Genomic DNA, 25,429 nt, shown 5'->3' on the forward strand with positions numbered 1-25,429 from the left:
ATTTTTTATATATTTTAAAACAATTACTATACAATATTATTTATGTTACTAATATTTATTTATATAATTATAATAATATTTTTAAATATTATATTATTACTTGATATTTATAAAATAAAATAATTGCATAAATAATTTTATAAGTAATGTCAAAAAAAATTAATATTTACATACGAGAAAATATACGGTTGATCCAAATATTTGTATATATGGAAAAACTATATTTATGCATCAAATATAAATAAAAATATAATTTTTTTAAGAAAATAATAATAATTCTTGATTAATAATTGTCTTTTTATTTTTTATTCTTATTATATATTAGAAACATATGCATGTAATGCACCAATATTTATACAACGCATGAGTATCCATACCAGAATTCATGCGAACCTAAGGGTTATTATATTTTTTGTATAATTAAAGAAAATAAAAGTAAATACATTTTAAATTATGGATGAATCCAAACACGGGAAAATTTATTTATTTATGTTACTAATATTTATTTATATAATTAAAATAATATTTTCAAATACTATGTTATTAGTTGATATTTATAAAACAAAATGATTGCATAAATATTTTTATAAATAATGTCAAAACAAATTTAATATTTACATACAGGAAAATATACTGTTCATCCAAATATTTGTATAAATGGAAAAACACTATTTATGTTCCAATATAAATAAATAAGTAAAATTTTAAATAAAAAACTTTCTTGGTTTGTTAAGTAATTTTGTCTTTATGTTTTTTCATTCTTATTACAATTTTGTTTTAATTTTAAAAATAATAAATTACTTTGATAAAAAAAATAATCTTATTTATGTTTTTATAATTTTTTAAAAACAAAAGTGTACGTACCACGCCACGCCAGTACCCGTGCGAACGCACGGGTAACCCACTAGTTTTTTGGATATGAAATTTTTATGACAATCACTTATAAAATATAATTAATTTAATTCATATTTAAAATAAAAGTTTAAAGATAGTGTACCGTGAGTGTAAAATAATTTAAAATATATCACAATCCTTAAAAAGAAATACTTCATATGTGATTTAAAGAAAAAATCAAAGATCTATAAAAATTAACGGTTATAAATTCACTTTACACTATCGTGTATTTCTATTAAATCCTTAAAATTATCATTTATTCAATTGATAATTTTATTTTTAATGCAAATTAAATTAGTTATTGTGAAATGATAAAAAAAGTGTATATAAAAAGAATTGTTGATGAGAAGTGACAACTTCAAAGATGTAAAAGTATTAGAATGTCTGTTAAGATAGTTGTTTAGTGAATTAATTTTGTAATTAATTTGTTAATCTTCTCCTTATTTTACTTTTCCGCCACTTTATCATTTGAACTTGTATAAGAGATAAGGTGTATTCCTTTGTACAGCATTGTTATTCTCTTATCATATCAATCTCTTATCATATCAATATAAGCTCCTTCTTCTCCTTTCTACTTCTTGATTTCATCTTCTCAATATGAAACTGAATTATCTCAATATGGTATCATTCGCCATTCGATCCATCTTTCGCATTCGATTTCTCTGATTTCTTCACCTTCTCTTTCCCATGGCACCGCCACGAGCTCAACCTGATCCAAGTTGATTAATCAAACTTAACATACCAATTTTTCTTTTATAAAATCAAGGTAAGAATTGAGATTTGTATTTCTTTTATTTTGTTTGCTTTTTAGTAGAATTCATTCATTTTTGCATATCTTTCAAATTTATTTAATTTTTTGGAAACAAACATGAAATTTTTATGACAATCACGTAAAAAATATAATTAATTTAATTCGTGTTTAATACTATCATTTATTCAATTGATAATTATACTTTTAATGTAAATTAAATTAGTTATTGTGAAATGATTAAAAAAAGTGTATATAAAAAAAATTTGTTCTTGAGAAGTGACAACTTCAAAGATGTAAAATTATTAGAAAATATCACTTGATGAAGTGGAAATAGAGTAAAAGATTGGGCTATTGGAGGGTTATTTCTTTCGGTTTTTAAGACTATAAGTCAATAATTTGGTATCTCAACTATTCAATGTTAATGTAAAATAATATTTACTAACGGCTTGCTAATTTATTTTTCTAAAATAAAGTTATATTTAAAAGAAAATAGAAAAACAGAACTATAAATGTTGATTCGTAGATTGTCGCGCTGGAAATGCAATCATTTGAACATGTTAATTGAAAACTCCAACAAAATGAATAAGGTTTTGTCACCTCTCATATGCTTTGAACAACTATTATCAAGATATCATTTAATGTTTAAGAGTGTAAAACATTCATGCAATGAAAACGTTAATTCTTAACTTTAGGTACATGTGTCATTTTGGGTTCTTATTTGTTAGTTTCATAAAAATTTCTCTTTTTGTTTTGGAGATATAAGCATTTTCAAATTTAGACAACATTTTAGCTTTGTTTTCACAAACCAACATTCTACACGTGTATCAACTTTTCAGCTTCCATACACCTCTCAACTTCATTTTGCTCTTTTACACTTCATTTCTCACTTTCCATCGTTGCTCTCTCTCTCTCTCTCTCTCTCTCTCTCTCTCTCTCTCTCTCTCTCTCTCTCTCTCTCTCTCTCTCTCTCTCTCTCTCTCTCTCACACGTGAGAAATGAAGTGTAAAAGAACATTAGATATAGAGGGAGAGTTACCAATGAATATGGTTCCAGAACCAATGATTTTGCCCTTCTGGTTTCCTCCCAACTTTACTTCTCCAGCAGATTTAAGCTCCAAATCTTGGAGCTTAGACCTTCTTCCCGTCATGTGTCGTGAGCATCCAGAGTCCAGGTACCATGACATGTTTGCCTTTGTCTTTTGAGCCTTGAAGGAGATCTGCAACAGGAATTATCTTTTCCTTAGGTACCCACATTCTTTTGGGTCCTTTTGGGTTAGTCCTTCTCAAGTTCTGATTGAACTGAGATTTAGCATGAGGTTTAACATAAGATTTTCTAGATTGTGTAGCAACCTGTTTCTTGGTGTGTGTTATGTGGAAACTCTTAGCATGTGGTGTGTGCCTAATATCATGAGAATGACCATACTTGAACTGATCATACAGGGGTTTGTATGTGATAACCATCTCATCAACAGGTTCAAGTTTATATGGGGTTTCACCCTTAAAGCCTATGCCTATTCTCTTGTTTCCACTTACACCATATATCATAGAGGTTAGCTGACTTCTGCCTATACCTCTAGATAGAAACTTTCTGAAACTCAAGTCATATTCCTTAAGAATATTGTTCACACTTGGAATAGACTTTTCTGAACTTGAAGATGATTCAGCATCTTTAGATTGTTTTAAGACTTTTTCTTTCAGTTCAGAATTTTCTAATTCAAGTCTCTTAGTTTCAGATGCAAAGAGCTTTTTCAGCTTTTTGTATTTGATACTAAGTTTAGCCTTGATTTCCAGAAGTTCAGTTAAGCTGGAAACTAACTCATCTCTAGTAAGTTCAGAAAATACCTCTTCAGAACTTGAGTCTGATGTAGATTCTGATTCTTCATCAACAGTGGCCATTAGTGCTATGTTTGTCTGCTCATCTTCAGAGTCTGACTCTTGATCAGAAGAATCTGAGTCATCCTAAGTAGGCATTAAGCCTTTCTTCTTTTCAAACTTTTTCTTGGGCTTTTCCCTTTGAAGCTTTGGACACTCATTCTTATAATGTCCAGGTTCCTTGCATTCATAGCACGTCACCTTCTTCTTGTCAGCTCTTCTGTGTCCAGAAGATTCTCCTTTTTCAGGCCTTTTGAAGTTCTTGAACTTTCTCTGCTTACTTTTCCAGAGTTGACTTACTCTTCTGGATATTAGAGATAGTTCATCTTCTTCTTCTCCTGATTCTGACTCTTCAGAATCTTCTTCTTGAGCCTGAAAAGCGTTAGTGCATTTTTTACTATTAGATTTTAATTCAATGGACTTACCTTTCTTCTGAGGTTCATTTGCATTCAGCTCAATTTCATGACTCCTCAGGGCACTGATCAGCTCCTCAAGAGACACTTCATTCAGATTCTTGGCAATCTTGAATGCAATCACCATGAGTCCCCATCTTCTGGGTAAGCTTCTGATGATCTTCTTTACATGATCAGCTTTGGTGTAGCCTTTATCTAGCACTCTCAATCCAGCAGTCAGAGTCTGGAATCTTGAAAACATTGCTTCAATGTTCTCATCTTCCTTCATCTTGAATGCTTCATACTTCTCGATTAAAGCCAAGGCTTTTGTCTCCTTTACTTGAGCATTACCCTCATGAGTTATCTTTAAGGATTCAAAGATATCATGAGTTGTTTCTCTGTTTGTTATCTTCTCATATTCAGCATGAGAGATAGCATTTAGCAATATGGTTCTAGACTTGTGATGATTCTTGAAGTCTTTCTTTTGAGCATCACTCATGGCTTGTCTAGAAATCTTGACACCTTTAGCATTCACAGGATGTGTGTAACCATCCAGCACTAGATCCCATAAGTCACCATCTTGACAAAGAAAGTAACTTTCGAGTCTATCTTTCCAATACTCAAAGTTTTCACCATCAAAAACCGGTGGTCTATTATAGCCATTGAAACTATTGCTTCCATTACCATTGTTTTTTTGTTCAGGAGTAGGAGTAGATGAAGTTGTTTCAATCATTTTGACTTTGTGTTTTTCTCCCTGAATCTTTTGTCTAACAAGGTTAAGTGCTTGCACCTAGAACCGGTGCTCTGATGCCAATTGAAGGGTAGAAAAACACTTAGAAAGGGAGGATTGAATAAGTGTAACTCAAAAACTTGGAAGATAAAAACAATCAACACAATGATTTTTATCCTGGTTCGTTGTTAACCAAACTACTCCAGTCCACCCCTTTAGAGTGATTTACCTCAACTGAGGATTTAATCAACTAATCCAACTGATTACAATGGTTTTCCACTTAGATAACCTCTAAGTCTTCTAAAGTCTACAGATCATAACTTAATCACTCTAGGAATCCTTTTTCAATCAATGTAAAATAAAGTTTACAAGAGTTTGAATGCTTATAATAAAGCTGTAATCACAACTGTGATATTTCTATTAAGTTCTATTCTTAACACTTACTAAATATTACAAAGAGTTTGTGAGGTTGAAGATGAAGTTCGTAAGCTTTTGAATTTAACAGTGTTTCTGTATATTTTGCGCAAGTGTTATATTCAGCTTCTGATGAGAACTTCTATTTATAGGCGCTTGAGAGGAAATGATCGTTGGGATGCATTTAATGCTTTGCGTGAATAGTACAACGATGCATTTAATGTTTCACACTTTTGTCAACTACCTCGAGCCTTGCTTTTGCTGCTTTTACTGACTTTGCCTTTTGTAGCTTCTAACGTTCCTTTTGTTAGTCTGAGATTTGACGTTACAGCCTTTCATCTTGTACTTTCTTTCTGGACTCAGATTTGTAGATAACAACGTTTGAATATCAGAGCCATCAGCTTTGGTGTAGAGCATCTTCTGTCTTCTGACTTTGAAGAGCTTTGAGCGTGATACCATCAGAACTTCAGAGCTTGTTCTTCTGACTTCCATTCTTCTGATGCTTTCCAGTTCATGTTCTAATTTTGCATGACCATCTTCTGATGTCTTGCCAGAGCATGTTCTGATGAAGTCATCCAGAACTTTTTGAGTCAGTTGCTTCTGAACGCTGATTTGTGCATACTCTATATATATTTCCTGAAATGGAAAATGTAAAGAATTAGAGTACCACATTGTCTTATACAAAATTCATACTTAATGTTATCATCAAAACAAAGAATAATGATCAGAACATTTCTTGTTCTAACATCTCTCTCTCTCTCTCTCTCTCTCTCTCTCTCTCTCTCTCTCTCTCTCTCTCTCTGTGTCCGACACCAAACTATTCACCATCTATTTTCAAATATCCACGAACTCAGGTATGTCAAGATTTTGCTTCCATTTTTCATTGTTCATCTCGTCATGATTCACTGGCTGGTAACTGGAAAATGAGTTTCATACTTCATTTATTCATGTTCAATGTTTAGCGTAAGTCATTTTCTCTGATTTCTTCATGTTTCATGTTTAGCTCAAGTTTGTGGATAAGTCTTTATTTTGTTTAGGTATTTTTGTTGAGTTTGTTTTCAAGCATTCTTCATGTTACGGTATCATGTTTATGGTTTCTTCATGTTTTCGTGTTTCATGTTTACGGTTTCTTCGTGTTTCATGTTAATGATTTTTAAGTTTATTTTCTTACACGAAGCTTACATTGTTTTCAGATTTCAATCTCATTTTTTATTCACAGTTGCATTTTGAAACTAAGTTTTTAAGCTTTGGAGAACTCGTTTTCAAGCTGAATTTAGTGTGTTTTCAAGTTGCATTTTCAAGCTCATAATGGTGTGTTTTCGTCGTGGAGGACTCATTTTAGATTTTGAACCATTCATTGTTTTTATGCATATTTTATCAGATTTATAAAAAGTCTTTATGCTATACTTTGTTGGTATCCATTGTGAAGCTCATATTTTAAGCATATAACCTATATTTTGATGTGATGCATCCTATAATAGTGTTTTTTCGTTTTGGAAGCTCATTTTTGGCTTTGAAGCTTACACAGTTGAGCAGATCTAACCAAAGTATTCATGCACACATTAGTAGATTTCTCATTATATTCCTTGCTAATTTTTAAACTGAATCAAAATCCAATTACCTAATTATTATTGTGTTGTGTATTACCATATCCAAACTACTGAATTAGGCATGTCTGAAACAAGCTATAGCAACACGTCATTAAAGAGGGATGCTGATGTCATCGAATTTGATGAAACTTCTCCGATCAAGTATCTAACACCCCGAAATTCTGCCACTAAAGTGAAACACATGAAGAATGAGTGACATCTAACATATTTTGTGGCTTCCAACAAAAGCTTATGGCTCATTTTGTGCATCCCGCATTTCTTTAGTTAACATTGCTTTTTTAATTTTTAATGACAAGTTACTAAGACGTATGAATCAAGTATTACTTCCTTTTGCTCATCATTTGCTATGCATGATGTGTTTGTTACACTAAGGCTTCTATTTGTATTTTGATACAATCTCTTTAATTATTGCCAATGTGATTAACTGCACATCACTGGTACAGGGTTCTTAACATACTATTATTCAACATTGTCCTTATATGTTGGTATTAATCATATTTGAATTGATCAATTATACTACCATGAAATGATTATGTACTACTGATTGTAGTTTATACTTGTACATCAATTATACTAAATTGTAGTTTACTTTTGATTGTATTGGTTTGTCATTTTCGTAATTATTATCTTTTTGTAGCAGTTTTCTTTTGATTTTTTTGGATCTTATCATTGATGGATGTTGTTGGTAAATATTACAGTGCATATAAAGGATGAAAACGAGAATTCAGGGAACAAACCTCTCACAATATTATAATGAAGCTTTACTTGGATGGTATTCAAAAAATGAGTTAAAATGTCACGTTAATGTATTTCTACCATATATTTTAGCGTACTTTTCATATTTTCATGTTTCAGCTTATCATATTGTTATTTTCATGTTTCAGCTTATCTACTTTATTATTTTCATATTTTACCATATTGCTATTTTCTTGTTTCAGCTTATCTACTTTGTTATTTTCATGTTCCAGCTTATCTATTGTATTTTTTTAATCCATTCAAATTCAAACAATGTCAAGATATAGATACTGCACTCAAGTAGATACTGCATCCATCTTGATTTTGCTTACATGAAATGCAATTTTCCAAACCTTTTATTTAATGCAAGTCACTGTCAAGTAGTCATTTCAATATGCTCATATAGTCCTTCATATATATTTTATGGCTAGAAAATGGGATTGTGTCCAATGCAGGTACACTCAGCATACAAAATTGTGAAAATGTCACCTTTCAATCTCAACAAATTTATGGTTTTCGATATACAGTAGCATTAATAGGTCTGCAAATCCCTTTAGTTTGGAACCACTTGGTTAATACCCAACTATTTTCTTGTACTTTCTAAACATAAATTAATTAATAAATTGAATCTTTTTTAATGGAACAAAGAGGGACACGTAAAAATTTGCTCAATCGAAAACATAATTATTAAAAAATTATTCATAATTATTAAAAACTATATTTTCAAATGTCAAAATTTCTACTTTACTAACGGATCACTATCAACCAAATACTTTTTATTTTAATTAATAATTGTCTTTATTTGAGACACAAAATTCTTATTTTAAAATGTCAAAAAAAAAAATTCTCTCAAGGCATTATTAAAAAATACCTATTTTGTTTTAGTTAACAATTGTCTTTATTTAATACACAAAATTTATATTTTTATCACGGGAAACTATAAACTCGATACCTATTTTATTTTAATTAATAATTTTATATAAATATACAAATGAATGACAATTCTATATATATATATATATATATATATATATATATATATATATAAGATCATTATTTAGTTTTGTTATGATTTTTACAATATTTATCTCAAAATCATATTACATCTTGCTCATTATAACTTTGCACTTGTCTTTAATGTTATGTGACAAAACATGTATAAATTGTACTTGATAAAGTAACACTAGACATGATCAGTTAGATTTAGACAAAAAGACATACATAAATTGACCCTTTTAATGATGAAATATTTTAAATATTAATATGTATTTCAACCTTTTCATTGTAATATGATTGAAGAACCGATTCATTCTTACTCTCAAGATAATTTGTTATTTAATAGGTTGAGTGATCACTCATTTGCACTTGTCTTTAATGTTAAAAATGTAAATGAAATACTTTATGAAGTATCATGGGACCCAACCAATTATATTCTAAGCAGCTAATCATACATAAACATAACTTTAAATTTACATTACAATTTTACACTACTAAATATTTTTTACCCGTGCGGACGCACGAGTATCTTACTAGTATTTAACAAAAAATAAAAAAACAAAATTATAAATGTTGATTTGTAGATTGTCGTGCTAGAAATGCAGTCATTTGAACATGTTAATTGAAAACTCCAACGAAATGAATAAGGTTTTGTCACCTTTCATATGCTTTGAACAACTGTTATCAAGATATCATTTAATATTTAATAGTGTAAAGCATTCATGTAAAGAAAATGTTAGTTCTTAACTTTAGGTACATGTGTCATTTTGGATTCTTGTTTGTTAGTTTCATAAACATTTCTCTTTTTTGTTTTGGAGATATAGACATTTTCAAATTTAGACTATATTTTAGCTTTGTTTTCACAATATTGATTGTAAAAATATGAGGGAAATGTCCCTCTTTGCTTTCATGATTTTTCTAATGAAACAAAACATAGCTATATGCCCCTCGTTTTTGCAATAGTTGCATTTTAGGGTCTTAGAGTGAGAGGTGGTTGTGACATTATAAAGATTGTCAGTTTTCTTTACTATTAATGTTTGGTTCATAGCCAAGACAGGTTTTACTGTAGGATGCTCGTTGATTACCTAACAATTCATTTAAGCTGTCTCTTTCTTTGGATAGTTTGACAATTTTCACATGTATCACAATTTTCAGGTTCCTCATCTTTTCTTGAAGTCGTGGGACTTTAATCTAGATCATTTTGTTTTTTTAAGGAGTATTTCTCTCTTTCAAGGATTTTCTTTTTAAGTTCAAGGGAGGAAATTATATCTTTAGATGTTGCAATAATTTGTTCTAACTTGTTTGTTTCTTTTGTTAGTTTCTTGCATATTCTAAAAAGAACATGATAGGCGAATTGAGAGGCTACCTCATTATTTTGATGGTTGGTCATAAGATATATGTATTTTTCTTCTTCTACACCGTCTAAGGATTCTATATCATTGTCTTTCCATGCCAAGTAAACTTTCTTCTCTTTATGAGTCTTTCTGAATTTTTTATTAGCCTTTTTGAGTAATGGACAATATGGTTTAATGTGTCTTTTCTTTCCTCAATTGTAACATGTTGGAACATATAGTGTTTTCTCCTCGTCTTTTTCTTGCTCTTCCTTTTGATTTTTCACATTTTTCATAGATATCTTGAAGTTATTTACTATGAGAGTCATGTCACCATCATAGTCGGATCCATCAGCTTTAAATGCTAGAATTTTATTTTTCTTTTCTCATTCTTCGTCTATGGCAAGCCTTTTGAGTTTCATTTCATGTTTTTGCAATTTATCAAAGAGAGTATGAATGTCAATAGTCACCAAACCCTTAGATTCGCATATTGTAGTGACTTTGAATTGTCAACTACGATTTAAGCATCTAAGAATCTTTATGACTAATTCTTCATTTGAGAATGCTTTTCCCATAATTCTTATATGACTCACCATATGGGTGAATCATGTTTACATTTGAGTTATACTCTCTTCAAGTTTCATTCTAAATAGTTCATACTCATGGATTAATGTGCCCATTCCTGCCATCTTTACCTCAATAGTTCATTCATGGGTAATTTGGAGGACACGCTACATTTCTTCAGCAGTTTCGCAATGAGAAAACCACAAAAATTCATCAAAATCTAGAGCGGTAGTGATGATTGTTTTTCCTCTCGACCACTTTCGTTGGGGGTGAATAAGAACATGATGTTTGATGCAAAATGCCTTTAGAGTTCGAGAATTCTATTAATTATGTCTTAAAATATTCCCCTTCATTGTCGGATCTAATGACCCTATAAATATGTTAAATTGTGTTACTAACATTTGATGAAAGGAACAAAATACACCATGCACATCACTTTTATATTGAAGCAAATAAACTCATGTTACCCTAGTACAATCATCAGCAAAACTAATAAACCATTTTTTCTACAAAACTAATAAATCATTTTTTTTCATTATGTGTAGATTGAGGAGCATGACCCCAAACATCTGTATGTATTAAGGAAAAAGGAAAAAAAAACTTTCTTATTGCTTAAGGAAAAAATATCACAATGGCTTTTTACTATTACACAAGTTTCACAAAGAAAATCTATAAGAAATAACGATTGAAATCATTTTTTAGATAACTAAAAGAGGGATGTCCTAACCGTCTATGTCATAGCCAAATTTCTTTTTTATTTTTATCTTGTATGTGATCACTCATAAGATAAACCAAAACTCCTTTATGGTTTGTGAAACTTTTTTCAAAATTAGACAACCTTCCACTATATCTATCACTGCTAATCTTTTTCTTGGTATGCCTATTCTGAAAAACACAATGAGTTATATAAAATACAACAACACTTTCATGTGATTTGTATAATTTATGGAAACAAGTAGGGTATCATGTATGGATACAAAGGGTGAGAGGGATCATTGTACCAACACCTTTAATAGGAGATTTAACTCCATTAACAATAATAATAATATTTTAAAAACAATTATGAGAGAAATTGGTAAACATATTTGGATCACAAGTCATATGGTGAATAACACCAATATCGATTATCCAATCGTTATTCCTAGTAATATCTAAAAGATTAAGAGCAAAGTTAGACATACTTAACTTGGTTACAAATTCGACAGCGGTAGAGAGATGGACCTTGATGTTTTCTGCCTTGTTATTGAAAGTAGTTTTGCCTTTTGGATACAAATCTGGATAGCTATGGGTTTAAAACATGTCTCAACAACACGATTATATGTGTTACAATAAGTACACTTGCAGACTCCTTTCTTAGGATACTTATTGACAACAAAAACAAACTCCTCATAAGGCTCACCGCCTAACATAGCTTCTTGGAGATTTGCCTCTACATACACTGTTGCATAAACTGATTGCACGTTAGGAATGAGAGTGGAAGTAAGAATACGAGCACAAACTCTATCCAAATGTGAATCCAAGCCAACAAAGAAAACATAAACTTGTTGAGAATTAACCATCTTGTTGTATTTCTCAACATCTTTATGGCATTCCATTATACAATTATGTATAACATTATACTTTTTCCATAACATTTTTAATTTACCAAAGTATGTAATAAAAGATCCACCATTTTGTTGAGTAGAGATTACATCACGATAGAATTCATATGCTATTGAAGCATCTTGGTTGACTGAATATGTCTCTTTCATAATTTCCTAAGTTTCCTTTGTCGTAGCCAAGCAAATGAACAAGGATCAATTTTTTTTGGTCATGGAGTCCAGAAGCCAACACTTGACCAAGCAATTTTAATCTTCCCATGCTTCATATTCATCAGATTTCTTATTTGCTGGTGCGGTCATTGTTCCGGTAGCATAACCCCGTTGTTTTTTGTCTTTGATTTTGTTATGCGCATTCTACGAATTCAATGTAGTTTCTATCACCAAGTCGTTCTAGGGTAAGTGCATCGTACATATGAACAACTACTACAATTTTGGAAATCTCTGATTTGCTTTTTATAAAGAAAATCCATTAGAAACATAAATTGCTAAAAAAAACACCGCTTCCTATATTGTACACGGTGTTGACGTTGACACCATAAAAAAGATTTCTACGTAATACTTATAATTATTTATTATTCATTGAGTAGAGTAACAAATGAACACAAATGACCCAATAATTCCTCTTTCATTAAGGGAATGACGACTACACAAATAATAACAAAGTTGTTCAAATGTCTTATTTACAACTAACACAATTTTTAACTACTTAATTCAACTAATAAAACACTGATTTATCTTAATAAATTATACCTTATACTTATCATACGAGAATTAAATTATATTATTTGTTATATAAGACAACTCAACTTTCTAAATGCTTATTTGATTTCTCATCAAATATATAAACTCGCGCCCCAATACAAATTTCTTTATGATATTCAAAAAATTATTCTTCAACTCGAGTCTATTTGTAATTGTATGTTTAATTGGTGTAATTGTATGTTTAATTGGTGAAAAACAACCTAACAAACATACACTAAGATAATTATTCCATTTTAAAAACTTTTAAATATGATAATCATGAAATTTTAAATTGTTTGTGTTAGAAAAATACACATTCATGAATCATTCTAACGAACCATCTATAATATAATATTTTTTGGTCAAATAATTTAATAGCTGAAATTTTAATATGAAATATCGTAAATTCAAATTTGTGCTCTACACTCTTATATTGCTACACAAACAACTATCAACTAAGCAGGATTATAATGCACATTGAAACATAGATAAAATCATTAGTACTAGTAGTAGAGCTGTCAAAATGGGCTCGGCCCATTGGGCCGGTCCATAAGCCCTACAATTTAGCGCGGGCCGAGCCGCAAAATATCTTAAAAAAAGACGACCCTGTCTTTTTGGGCCAGCCCACCGGGCCTATGTTTTTTATGGGCTGGGCCGGGCCAAGCGGGCTTCGGGCTGGCCCATTAAAAAAAGATTTTGGTAAATTTTGGAGAAAATAAATTGAGATAAGATATGATTTTATAAGTGTGTTTTCAAGTCATAAAGAAAAGTTAAAGAGGATCAAGATATATTTTTAAAATGATGTGATCAAGGAAATGGTTGTGAGATGTAGAAAAAATTTGATAAGTATTGGTGATAATATTAAGTTACTTTATACTTTTACATGGATGATTTTGTGGTATTCATATATATATATATATATATATATATATATATATATATATATATATATATAGAGAGAGAGAGAGAGAGAGAGAGAGAGAGAGAGAGAGAGAGAGAGAGAGAGAGAGAGAGAGAGAGAGAGAGAGAGAGAGAGAGAGAGAGAGAGAGAGAGGAGGATTATATTGACTCCAAGAGTAAGTTATAATAACTTACTCCACATCTTGACCATTAATTCTTTTCAATCTAATGGTTAAAATTAATAAGGAATAGTTTTCTCTTTCCACATTTAATGACTTATTAGTTTTAACCATTAGATTGAAAATAATTAATGGTCAAAATATAACTTACTCTTTGAGTAAATATTACCCTCCTCATATATATATATATATATATATATATATATATATATATATATATATATATATATATATATATATATATATATATATATATATATATATATTTGTGGATAAATATTTTAAACATCACTTATATACGTTTATGATGACTTTTTACTTATGTTGTATTGCATTTATCCATTACATCATTTTTATAAAATTAAAATTATAATATTAAAATACGGGCCTGGATGGTCCATCGTTCCGCACTGGCCTATGAAAAATGGGCCGAGCTCATTTTATGTGGCCCATTTAACAATTGGGCTGGGCCGAGCCAGCCCATTAAAACACGTTGGCCCATCGGACCAAAGCGGGCTGGGCCGGGCCGGCCCATTTGACAGCTCTAACTAGTAGCATGCTTATTTATGCATTCAAACTTGCTAGACATTCAAACTTCTCACTACACTTGCATTTTATTCAAGTCTCCACCACTGGATTAAACACAAACTAAGTAATTTAAAATTTAAAATATATAAGAAAAAAGGTTCGGGTGGAGCCCAAAAAAAAGGCTTTTATTGTGTGCGATTTGGCCGTATGATAGAACGCGTGTAATTTAATCCAACGGTGGAGAAAGCTGCGTCAACCTGAAGCTAGAAGAGACCACACTCAAATTCGAAAACCCTCGTGAAATATAAACCCTCGCTCTCTCTCTTTCTTCTTCCTCTTATTACTTCTTTCCTCTCCGCAACACAACGAAACCAACCACTGCATTCCATGGTACGTTTTTCTTCACCGTCTTCAACTTTTCAACTTGATTGCTTAAATCGATTGTAATTGAACTTTTTTTCTGCTGTAGGCGTTGCCGAATCAGCAAACCGTTGATTACCCTAGTTTCAAGCTTGTTATCGTCGGCGACGGTGGCACAGGTTTCGTTGTCTTACTTCTTTCTTCCTTTTTAGTCTATTTGCGAACAATCTGTTACGGAAAATAGCGATTCGTTAGGATCTGGCTTGTGGATTTGGAGATGAACTTTGTTGTAATGTAATGAACTTTTGCAGGAAAGACGACATTTGTTAAGAGGCATCTTACTGGAGAATTTGAGAAGAAATATGAACGTAAGATTTTTTTAAATTTAATTTAGGGTTATGTGTATATAATTGCGCTTATGTACATGTTTAACTTGATTAATATCTGTTTAATCAAGTGGTTGATTAGTTGATTTGGTTTGATTTGATTTGTGTACAGCAACTATTGGTGTGGAAGTGCATCCATTGGATTTCTTCACAAACTGTGGAAAGATTCGATTTTACTGCTGGGATACTGCTGGACAAGAGAAGTTTGGTGGTCTCAGAGATGGATACTAGTAAGTATTAACAACTGTTTAATCAAATGCCCTGGTTTATTTGGCACTTGAATGAAATTTATAGTGTTTGGGTAGTCTTCTGCTTTCATTGTGAGCTCTCATTCAACATGAATTACACCCTTGTTTGTTGTCAGTCATCTGTTCTATGATGTCTTGCACTTGAGATCCAGTTTCTGTATCATATAACTGTGCTGACAATAATATGACTTTATGTTAATTTTTGTTTTAAGTCAATAATGTAGCTGTTTATTGATCATGTCACCCTTGAGTGTATGTGTGTATTGTGGATGTTGCATGTTTTGTTTTCTGTGCCATGATGGGAATCCACTTCTGTGATGCTTGTGCTTTTTTCTACTCGTTATATATTGTTTTTAACCTTGTATCTTTGTATTGTGTAGTATCCACGGGCAGTGTGCAATTATAATGTTTGATGTTACTGCACGACTGACATACAAAAATGTTCCTACCTGGCACCGTGATCTTTGTCGGTTAGTAAATAAAGTACTTGGAACTCTTTATAATAATGCTCTGTTAAGTTAATCAGCACCAGTTTCCTGATGGACACTTCCTTTTGCAACTGATTTTTTTAGGGTTTGTGAAAACATCCCAATTGTTCTTTGCGGAAACAAGGTTGATGTGAAGAACAGGCAAGTGAAGGCAAAGCAGGTTACTTTCCACAGGAAGAAGAATTTGCAGTACTATGAGATATCAGCTAAGAGCAACTACAACTTTGAGAAGCCTTTCCTCTATCTTGCCAGGAAACTTGCAGGGTAGGTGTTTACTTTCTAGTTTCTGCGCAGACAGGAAGAACCCAATGAGTGTTATATTGCATTTCAACTAATTATTTCTAACTTGTCAATTTGCAGAGATCCTAATTTGCACTTTGTAGAATCTCCTGCACTGGCTCCACCAGAAGTTCAAATTGATATAGCCGCACAACAAATGTAAGCTATCTGCCATCAACTTGTTTATGTTTTTTCAATAACCATTTCATCATTGCCATGATAAAATAGGCCCGTGTGGTTGAAATTTGAAATGTTTTTCCGAAATCAATTTTGTGCAACGCGCATTGAAATAAGGTGTAGTAAATAGTATTATCAGTGTCTATCAAAATTAGATGCTGCATATGCACTATGAGACCATTTTCAGTATACTATTTTGAAGATGGTAGGGGCATATCAATAGCTATCTCATCGATACTTTTGTAAGTTCTTTCTAAGTTTTAAGTGAGTACAAGTTCAGATTGGTTCATTTTGTATTGTGTTGGGGATTTACAGGGCTTGAGAATATATGTTTATATAAAATAAAATGTTATAACTTCGATTAGGAACAATTATATGCTTAAATGTTATAACTTCCTTTAGTTTTTTTCCCCATGTTGTCTAATTTGTCTAAAAGTATACCTCTTCTATTGGATTTGGATGTGTTTCATTTGAATCTCTTATATATTGGTGCTTTTGCAGGCATGAAAATGAAATTCTTGAAGCTGCTAATCAACCCCTTCCTGATGACGACGATGATGCATTTGAGTAGAGGAAGGACCCTTGGGATTGATGGATTTTGTCTTGAGCTGGGGCACTGTTGTGTATTTTATAAAATTATGTGTTTGAGGTTGAACTGTTAACATTTTTTTATATAGATTTGAGGTTTTTGATTTATTCATGGTGTGATTGAGATTTCGAAGTTTTATGCCAACCCTCACTTAATGGCTGTGTCATTTTTGGGCGTTAATTTTGTTATAGTTTATGCTACCCGTTAATTTTGTTTTAGTTTATGCTACCCATCTCCCACCTTTTACTAGTCATTATTTATACCATTTGTTGATAGTGTGATCTGTGACTAAGAGCCGTGTCCAAGTTCTGTTTTATTAACCAATCAATCCTCCTAAGTTTGCCCAAGTTTTTAGAATTTTAAAGAAATTTTCTTAAGTGAGCTAAGATATCTTTTGGAAACAACTGGCAGTGTTACTAAAAAGAACTTAAATATTCTCCGCTCTGCAGTTTTAATGGAAAATTTACAAAGCATTTTAGGGATGTCTTGTTTTTATGGCAACCCTCGCTTAATGGAAGGCCGTGTCGGTTTTGTGTGGGCGATAGTTGTTTTATTAGTTTATGCTACCCATGTCACAACCTTTAGTATTATTTATGCCGTTTATGCCGTTTGATGATATTGTGAACTGGGAAGAGCTGTGTCCATGTTTTGTTTTTTAACCGATCAATCCTATTTAGTTTACCAAAGTTTTAAATTTTACAGAATTTTCTTGTGAGCTAAGATTTCTTTTGGAAAACAATTTGCAGCGTTACTACAAAAGAACTTGTTCTTTGATTTTCTGCTCGGCAATTTTAACAGAAAATTTACAAGGCATTATGTTGGCCAGCATAATATTTACTTGCCAATATTAACTTTAATTTTCACCAAAACGAGATCAAGCAGACTATGAAGTCAGATCTAGGATCCATTGTTATGAAAAAATAAAAATATTTAGGCATCATGTTCGTCAGCATCATATCAGTATCATATGTACTTGCCAATTTTAGCTTTTATATTCCCAAAAAGAATGGTAGTCGAGCGGGTTATCAAGTAAGATCTTAAATCCATTTCGAGTCACCTGTTTGCATATAAGTTTATATAAGCTATATCAGTGATAAAATATTGTAAAATTCTTGATGTATATGCTATAAAGTAGCTAGGAACTATTTCTATATATTAAAATATTGTTCAATATTGTAAAATTCTTAATGTATATGCTATAAAGTAGCTAGGAACTATTTCTATATATTAAAATATAGGAACAATAGTTATTTTGCCCCTGTCATATGAACGAAGTTTAAAAAATCTCTTATAAAAAAAAAGTTTAGATTCGTCCCCTAAGATAATGAAAATTTAAAAAATCTCTTATAAAAAAAAAAGTTTAGATTCGTCCTCTAACATAATGATGTGGAGATTTAGTTGAAATTTTATTTATTTTTTATTTATTTTAATTCTATGTAGCATGTTTTATTATTATTTTATTATTTGATTGATAAAATCTCAAATATTAAAGCTAAACTTTTTGTCTCCCATGAACATTGAATACAATACCTAATAATTGCAAGGAGGTGGACACAAATCATAAGGCTATTTCCTTCCGCGGTCTTAATTCTTGCATTAAATATATATATTATAACAATCTTGGAAAACATGTTTACTAAATATTTATTTAGGTTTTTATGCTTTAATATATGTTTTATTAACTAATTTATTTTTTAATATATTAGTTAATTATTGTTAATGTTATTAATGAATATATTAATTAATTAAATTATAAAATAAATTAGTTAATATATTAATTAATTAAATTATAAAATATATTAGTTAAAATATAATAGTTATATTATAGTTATTAGTTAACATTATTATTAGTTAATACTGCTACAATTAATATTTATTTTACTGTTAAAGTTACTAAATTATAAAATATAAACTAAATTAAACTAAACTAAATTAAATTAAGTTAATCAAATTATAAAGGCTAAATTACAGTTTTCGTCCCCCTGTTTTGGTATTTTCACGATTTTGGTCCTCCTATTTTCTTTTTAAACAGTTTTGGTCCCCCATCCCAATTTTGAACCAACTTTTCATGTACGGTCATGTACTGTTCATGTACGGTCATGTACTGTTCATGTATGGATCATGCACTGTTTATGAACAAAATTGGCATGGGGGACTAAAACTGTTTAAAAAGAAAATAGGGGGACCAAAATCGTGAAAATACCAAAACAGGGGAACTAAAACTGTAATTTAGCCAATTATAAAATAAATTAAACTAAACTAAATTAAATTTAACTAAATTAATATAAACTAAATTATTATAAACTAAATTAATTTAGTTTTAATTTAAATTAGTTTAATTTGGTTTTAATTTAGTTTATTTTTAATTATTTAAACTAATTTAAAAAATTCTTAACCAAATTAATTTAGTTATGTTTTCTAAGCTATGTTTTATAAACTAATTCAAAAAATACTGAGCCAAATTAATTTAGTCATGTTTTATAGGCTATGTTTTAAAAAATTACTGTTAGTCATGTTTTATAGGCTATGTTTTAAAAAAAGAATGTAGTTTTTAAACTAATGTAATAAATTAATTTAAATTAATTTAAACTAATTTGTTAATGTTATTTTAAATTGTAATTTAAATATTTAAAGTTATTTAAATATTAATATTTTTAAATATCAATGGTATTAAAAATATTTTTTAATATTTATGTTGGAATAATTTAAGTATAAACGTTAAATATATAATTCATGTAATAAATATTTAGTATAGGACAAAACTTAGGTACAATTCTTTAGACGCGGTTCTTACTATTTTCTAATGAAAATATGACAAGTATATAATTTACTTTTAGATGTATGTAAATTTCTCCTATTTTCACTCACTAAATGATATTTAAGTATATTTGTCATATTTTCATTGGAAAATAGTAAGAACCACGCCTAAAAAATTGTACCTAAGTTTTGTCCTATAGTAAATATGTTTTCAAAAATTATTATAATATATATACTTAATGCAAGAATTAAGACAAGAGAAGCAAATAGCCTAGTGGTTAGTGGTGCCCCCTGAAATTATTAGGTCAGCCTTACACTTACTTGATATTATGATAATTAATTCTTTAAAATGATCGAAGTATTAGACTAAGTCTTTTTTTCCTGTCACATGCTTAAATATTTAGAATTTTCAAAGGGAAAACTTAATAAGCTTATTTCAGTGTGACGATAAAGGTGAACATAAATTGTTTATTCATATGACAATAACTCTAGTACCTCCATCATAGACCCTAAAGGATGGGCCTACACTTGGTTATACACAAATAAAAAATAGTGTTCAAAGCTCATTAGTATTAGGGTTAAGCATCTTCTAATGAATCACATTAACAACATTAATCCATTTTATAAAAGAAAAAACTTACAATTGATTATAACTCACAAAAAATTTCGAACATTTTGCCACTTGCATAGAATCAATTGTGTGATAATAATTTTAAAGAAAACATTATGAAATAGACTCTCGGGTTGGTAACACATTTGCTAAATTTGGTCGATCATTAAACAAATGAATCAAGACGTAACACTTAATTATGAATTAATCCAACACGAATTAAGTGATATTGAATCATGGTGGTGGTTATATCCTTATTGATACAACTCCTTGCATATTTATAAATACCACCAAATCTGTTGACTGGCCATTCGTGTAGAATGTAGCAAAAAATGATATGTCATCGTAACTTAATAACCATGCTATCATTTTCTTTTCCTGTCCTCAATTTCTCTCAAATGCCTCAAAGCTAGAGAAATCACATGGTAATATACCATAAAGCCTATACTTCAAAACAATATTTACCTTCAGCTTAATGATCCCATCAACATTGAGCTATAACTTCACATTCAATTATCATAACACCTCAACTCCAAAATAGTGTTAATCACCAGCAAAGTGATCTCAACAACATTGTGTTTTAATGTCACGTTTAATGTACACACATGTATATATATTCGGAGTTAGCCAAAAACCACAGTAGAAAATCAGGTGGGTAAAAGTTACGAATAGTAGCTTCTGAAAATCACGTTGTCTTTTTCTTGCATCATCACTTCCAGTTCCTGAATCATATGACATTTGATAATCGCTAATATTGGTGATGCTTTTCCATTCTCCCTCTATTTAAGATGCATTATTTTCTTTGATATTTGTGTGTGATACTGATAAACATGTTCAAAATCTCATAAAAATCCATTGAAACACTGCCTATGTAGGGAATCATCTTAGTAAAATGATTTTAAAAATCCATTGAAACATTGTCTGTGTAGGTAATATTTCAAGATATAGTTTTCATATGAAAAAATTGACCCAATTAATTTATGGGTTTGATGGTTATGCACTGACAGTGTAAAATAGTTTTACACTGTCAACCAATAGCAATAGATTGTTCAGCCATGTCATAACAGTAACTTAAAATTTATAGTATGATGTGGTGTAAAATAATTTTACACTGTCAGTACATATACCATTTTCTCTTAATTCATATGCTAATGCGACAATTCATTATTAAACAGATTAAGAAAGAGAAAACTTTTATTAAAACAAAGAGTAGTGCTATTTAGTACGAAGCAATATGAAGAAGAAATGCAAAAATGAGTATGTGTCACTATTTTAATAGTAAATTTTAAATTAATTTTAAATTTAACTTCCTTTTTAATAAGGATCATGGAGGTTGTGGTGATAATGGATGGTTGAGATCTATTCTTACATTTCTTTTTTTCCACTTTCTTACTCATAAGCATTTTCCTAAAACAAAATACTATTTTGAACGCACATTAGACAAACTCAACTATTATTCGCATTTAAGATAAATGAATTTACTATCAAAATAATTAAAAATTAATCTAATATTTTCTAATAAAACAGATTAAAAGGATAGCCAAAATCTAACGCTAATAAATTCAAATTAAGAATCCATATCAAAGAATAAGAACATTTTGACTGATGACAATACAAGAATATACCAAAATGATAGTATAAACAAAAATTCCAGAACCTTATGGGTGGATGGGCTTACATACAACTGTGTGGAGCCCAATTAGACAGACAAGTTATAAACTTGACCGAAAGGCGTAAGAGCCGCGTCAGTTTCACGCTTTCAAACTCCAAAACAAACCAAACCCTTCCAATATAAAAACCCTAATTTGTTTATTCACTACTCATCAACACTCACACACCGCTTAGAACGATACTATACTCTATCTATGGTATGCTCACTTTCCCACTCCATTGATTTCATGCTAACCTCTCGATTTTCTTTTGATGCTCAATTTTCAATTGATCGTGTTTTTTTTCTTATGTAGGCGTTGCCGAATCAGCAAACCGTTGATTACCCGAGTTTCAAGCTCGTTATCGTCGGCGACGGTGGCACAGGTTTCGTTTTCTTACTTTTCTTTCATCGATTATTCCTTTTTGAGAAATCTGTAGCATCATATAAACAGCGATTTGTTAGGATCTGGCTTGTGGATTTGGAGATGGATTTTGTTGTAATGTAATGAACATTTGCAGGAAAGACGACATTTGTGAAGAGGCATCTTACTGGAGAATTTGAGAAGAAATATGAACGTAAGATTCATTTTTAATTTAATTTAGGGTTAGATACATGTTTTACTTGATCAATGCGTGTTTAAGTGGCTGATTAGTTGATTTTGATTTAATTGTGTACAGCAACTATTGGTGTGGAAGTGCATCCATTGGATTTCTTCACAAACTGTGGCAAGATTCGTTTCTACTGCTGGGATACTGCTGGTCAAGAGAAGTTTGGTGGTCTCAGAGATGGATACTAGTAAGTATCATCTTTTATTTCAATCTATTGTGATCTCAAGTTTTTGAACTAGCTAGTGTTAACAACTGTTCGATCAAATGCCCTGTTTTATAGTTTTTTTTTGTTAGTCTTCTGCTTTCATGTTGTGAGATTTCAATTCAACATGAAATATACTCTGGTTTGTTGTAAGTCATCTGTTCTATGATGTGCTGACAATTAAATGAATTATGGTAATTTTCTCAAGTCAATAAGTGTAGCTGTTTCTTGGTCATGACACCCTTGAGTGTATCAGTATTGTGGGTATTGCATGTTTTGTTTTCTGAGCCATGATGGGAATCCACTTCTGTGATGAAGTGCTTTTTTCTAATCCTTATATATTGTTTTTAATCTTGTATCTTTTTATTGTGTAGTATCCACGGGCAGTGTGCAATTATAATGTTTGATGTTACTGCACGACTGACATACAAAAATGTTCCTACCTGGCACCGCGATCTTTGCAGGTTAGTCAATGAAGTTTGAAACCTTTTTTAATACTCTGTTTAGTTATTGAGCACTAGTTTCCTGATGGACACTACCTTTTGGAACTTATTTTCAGGGTTTGTGAAAACATCCCAATTGTTCTTTGCGGAAACAAGGTTGATGTGAAGAACAGGCAAGTGAAGGCAAAGCAGGTTACTTTCCACAGGAAGAAGAATTTGCAGTACTATGAGATATCAGCTAAGAGCAACTACAACTTTGAGAAGCCTTTCCTCTATCTTGCCAGGAAACTTGCAGGGTAGGTGTTCACTTTCTAGATTCTACGCACACAGGAAGAGAATCCAATGAGTGTTATAATGCAATTCAACTTATTATTTCTAACTTGTCCATTTGCAGAGATCCTAATTTGCACTTTGTCGAATCTCCTGCACTGGCTCCACCAGAAGTTCAAATTGATATTGCTGCACAACAAATGTAAGCTATCTGCCATCAACTTGTTTATGTTTTTTCAAAAACCATTTCATCATTGCCATGATAAAATAGGCCCGTGTGGTTGAAATTTGAAATGTTTTTCCGAAATCAATTTTGCGCAACGCTCATTGAAATAAGGTGTAGTAAATTGTATCATCAGTGTCTATCATTGAAATAAGGTGTAGTAAATTGTATCATCAGTGTCTATCAAAAATAGATGCTCATTGAAATAAGGTGTAGTAAATTGTATCATCAGTGTCTATCAAAATTAGATGCCACATATGCACTATGAGACAATTTTCTGTATACTATTTTGAATTGCATGTAGGGGTGGAAATAGGCTAGGCCGAGCTAGGCTTTGTCAAGTCTAAGCCTGGCCTGTCAAAAAAACTGAAGCCTAAGCCTGGCCTGTAGCCTGTCGTAGGCTTAATTTTTAGGCCTGAGCCTGGCCTTTTCGAAGGCCTGGTTAGCCTGTTAGCCTACATAAAAGCCTATTTGTTTTAGACATATGTAAATAAGCAATTAAAATAATATTTAAATAGACTAACTAACTAAAAGAACTTATGAGAAAAATGTTCATAATGTGTTTTCATCTTATTTTCGCAAGTTCTTCAACATAACCAAGTTTTATTTAATGTATTTTAATTCAAAGTACAAAACATAATATAATGATAATAAAAATAGTATTAATATTTATTTAAATAGGCCGGCCTGATAGGCTTAAAAGGCTTTTTTTAGGGCCTGAGGCCTAGCCTTTTTAACTAAATAGGCTTATAAAAAAGCCTAGGCCTTTACTATTTAAAAATAATGTATGGCCTGGCCTGAGCCTATATAGGCTAGCCTGTAGGCCCCTGTTATCGGCCTGGCCTACTTCCACCCCTAATTGCATGTGATAAGTGAAAACAGGGTAGGGGAGATACCAATAGCTATCTTATTGATACTTTTATAAGTTTTCTCAAGTGAGAATAAGTTCAGATTGGTTCATAAACCACATTTTGTTGGTAGATTTGTGTATGTGTTATGAAGTAAAGGGCATGGGATGTATTTTATATAAAATAAAATGTTGTAAGCAAAATATTTACTTTCATCATCCTTTTCCCTTCCTTCTCTTTACTTTCTCAAAACCTCGATTAGGAACATCCTTTAGTTTTTTTTCCCATTTCGTCTAAGTTGTCTAAAAGTATAACTCTTATATGGATTTGAAAGTGTTTAATTTGAATCTATTATATATTGGTGCTTTTGCAGGCATGAAAATGAAATTCTCGAAGCTGCTAATCAACCCCTTCCTGATGACGATGATGATGCATTTGAGTAGAGGAAGGACTCTTGAAGGACTCTTGCGATGAATGACCTTTGTCCTGAGCTGGTGTAGTTGCAATGTATTCTATAAAATTATGAGTTGAGTTTGAACTATAAACATTTTTGGAAGTAGATTTGGCTTTTCGATTTATTATCATGCTATTGAGATGTCTTACGATAGTGTGAGTTGTGAAGATATTGTCAAGTTCTGTTTTTTACCAATCAGTCCATTTTTAGATGCCAGTTTTTAAATATTATAGAAACTAGAGGTGGACACCGGTTTGGGTTTAGGCCTAAAACCCTGAACCGGACCAACCCACGGGTGGCTTCTATAGGCTCAAATTCCGACCATATGAATTTCCGGTTATTTTCGGTTCGGTTTTTCTCGGTTCGGTTATCTATGTCGGTTTTTATCAGTTATGTATTTAACAAGGCCATAACAAATTTAAGGCATTTAAGTGGGTCATAATGAGTTTAACGCCCAAATTTAAAAACAATTTGATTTATATTATATTTTAAGGCCCTTTTTTTTATTTAATATTCAAAAACAATGAATTTTGTTTTTCTTATTTTATTGTATATTCTGGATTTAAATTGTTATACAATCAAACTTTATGATTTGATCA

General features: G+C 30.9%; 2 protein-coding genes across 2 annotated transcripts; both read left to right on the plus strand.

The window, feature by feature from the left end:
* Positions 1 to 14,537: 14,537 nt before the first annotated feature.
* LOC131660601 (GTP-binding nuclear protein Ran/TC4-like) lies at positions 14,538 to 16,871 on the plus strand. The gene is made up of 8 exons (XM_058929867.1): positions 14,538 to 14,627; positions 14,707 to 14,776; positions 14,909 to 14,965; positions 15,096 to 15,213; positions 15,612 to 15,701; positions 15,804 to 15,983; positions 16,080 to 16,157; positions 16,677 to 16,871. The coding sequence occupies exons 1-8, from the start codon at positions 14,625 to 14,627 to the stop codon at positions 16,744 to 16,746; spliced, it is 666 nt and encodes a 221-aa protein (XP_058785850.1). The 5' UTR covers positions 14,538 to 14,624; the 3' UTR covers positions 16,747 to 16,871.
* A 4,976-nt stretch (positions 16,872 to 21,847) lies between these two features.
* Positions 21,848 to 25,039, plus strand: LOC131660603 (GTP-binding nuclear protein Ran/TC4-like). Its single transcript, XM_058929869.1, has 8 exons — positions 21,848 to 21,999; positions 22,096 to 22,165; positions 22,301 to 22,357; positions 22,460 to 22,577; positions 22,967 to 23,056; positions 23,152 to 23,331; positions 23,430 to 23,507; positions 24,750 to 25,039. The coding sequence occupies exons 1-8, from the start codon at positions 21,997 to 21,999 to the stop codon at positions 24,817 to 24,819; spliced, it is 666 nt and encodes a 221-aa protein (XP_058785852.1). The 5' UTR covers positions 21,848 to 21,996; the 3' UTR covers positions 24,820 to 25,039.
* Positions 25,040 to 25,429: the final 390 nt, after the last annotated feature.

This window comes from Vicia villosa, linkage group LG3 (genome assembly GCF_029867415.1).
Source record: "Vicia villosa cultivar HV-30 ecotype Madison, WI linkage group LG3, Vvil1.0, whole genome shotgun sequence".
Classification (NCBI taxonomy): Eukaryota; Viridiplantae; Streptophyta; class Magnoliopsida; order Fabales; family Fabaceae; genus Vicia; species Vicia villosa.

What these genes read in the sequence shown, in the direction of transcription:
- LOC131660601 (XM_058929867.1), top strand. An exon ending in CGTCGGCGACGGTGGCACAG is followed by an intron (nt 14,777 to 14,908) that starts GTTTCGTTGTCT and finishes GAACTTTTGCAG; the next exon opens with GAAAGACGACATTTGTTAAG. An exon ending in ATTTGAGAAGAAATATGAAC is followed by an intron (nt 14,966 to 15,095) that starts GTAAGATTTTTT and finishes ATTTGTGTACAG; the next exon opens with CAACTATTGGTGTGGAAGTG.
- LOC131660603 (XM_058929869.1), top strand. An exon ending in CGTCGGCGACGGTGGCACAG is followed by an intron (nt 22,166 to 22,300) that starts GTTTCGTTTTCT and finishes GAACATTTGCAG; the next exon opens with GAAAGACGACATTTGTGAAG. An exon ending in ATTTGAGAAGAAATATGAAC is followed by an intron (nt 22,358 to 22,459) that starts GTAAGATTCATT and finishes AATTGTGTACAG; the next exon opens with CAACTATTGGTGTGGAAGTG.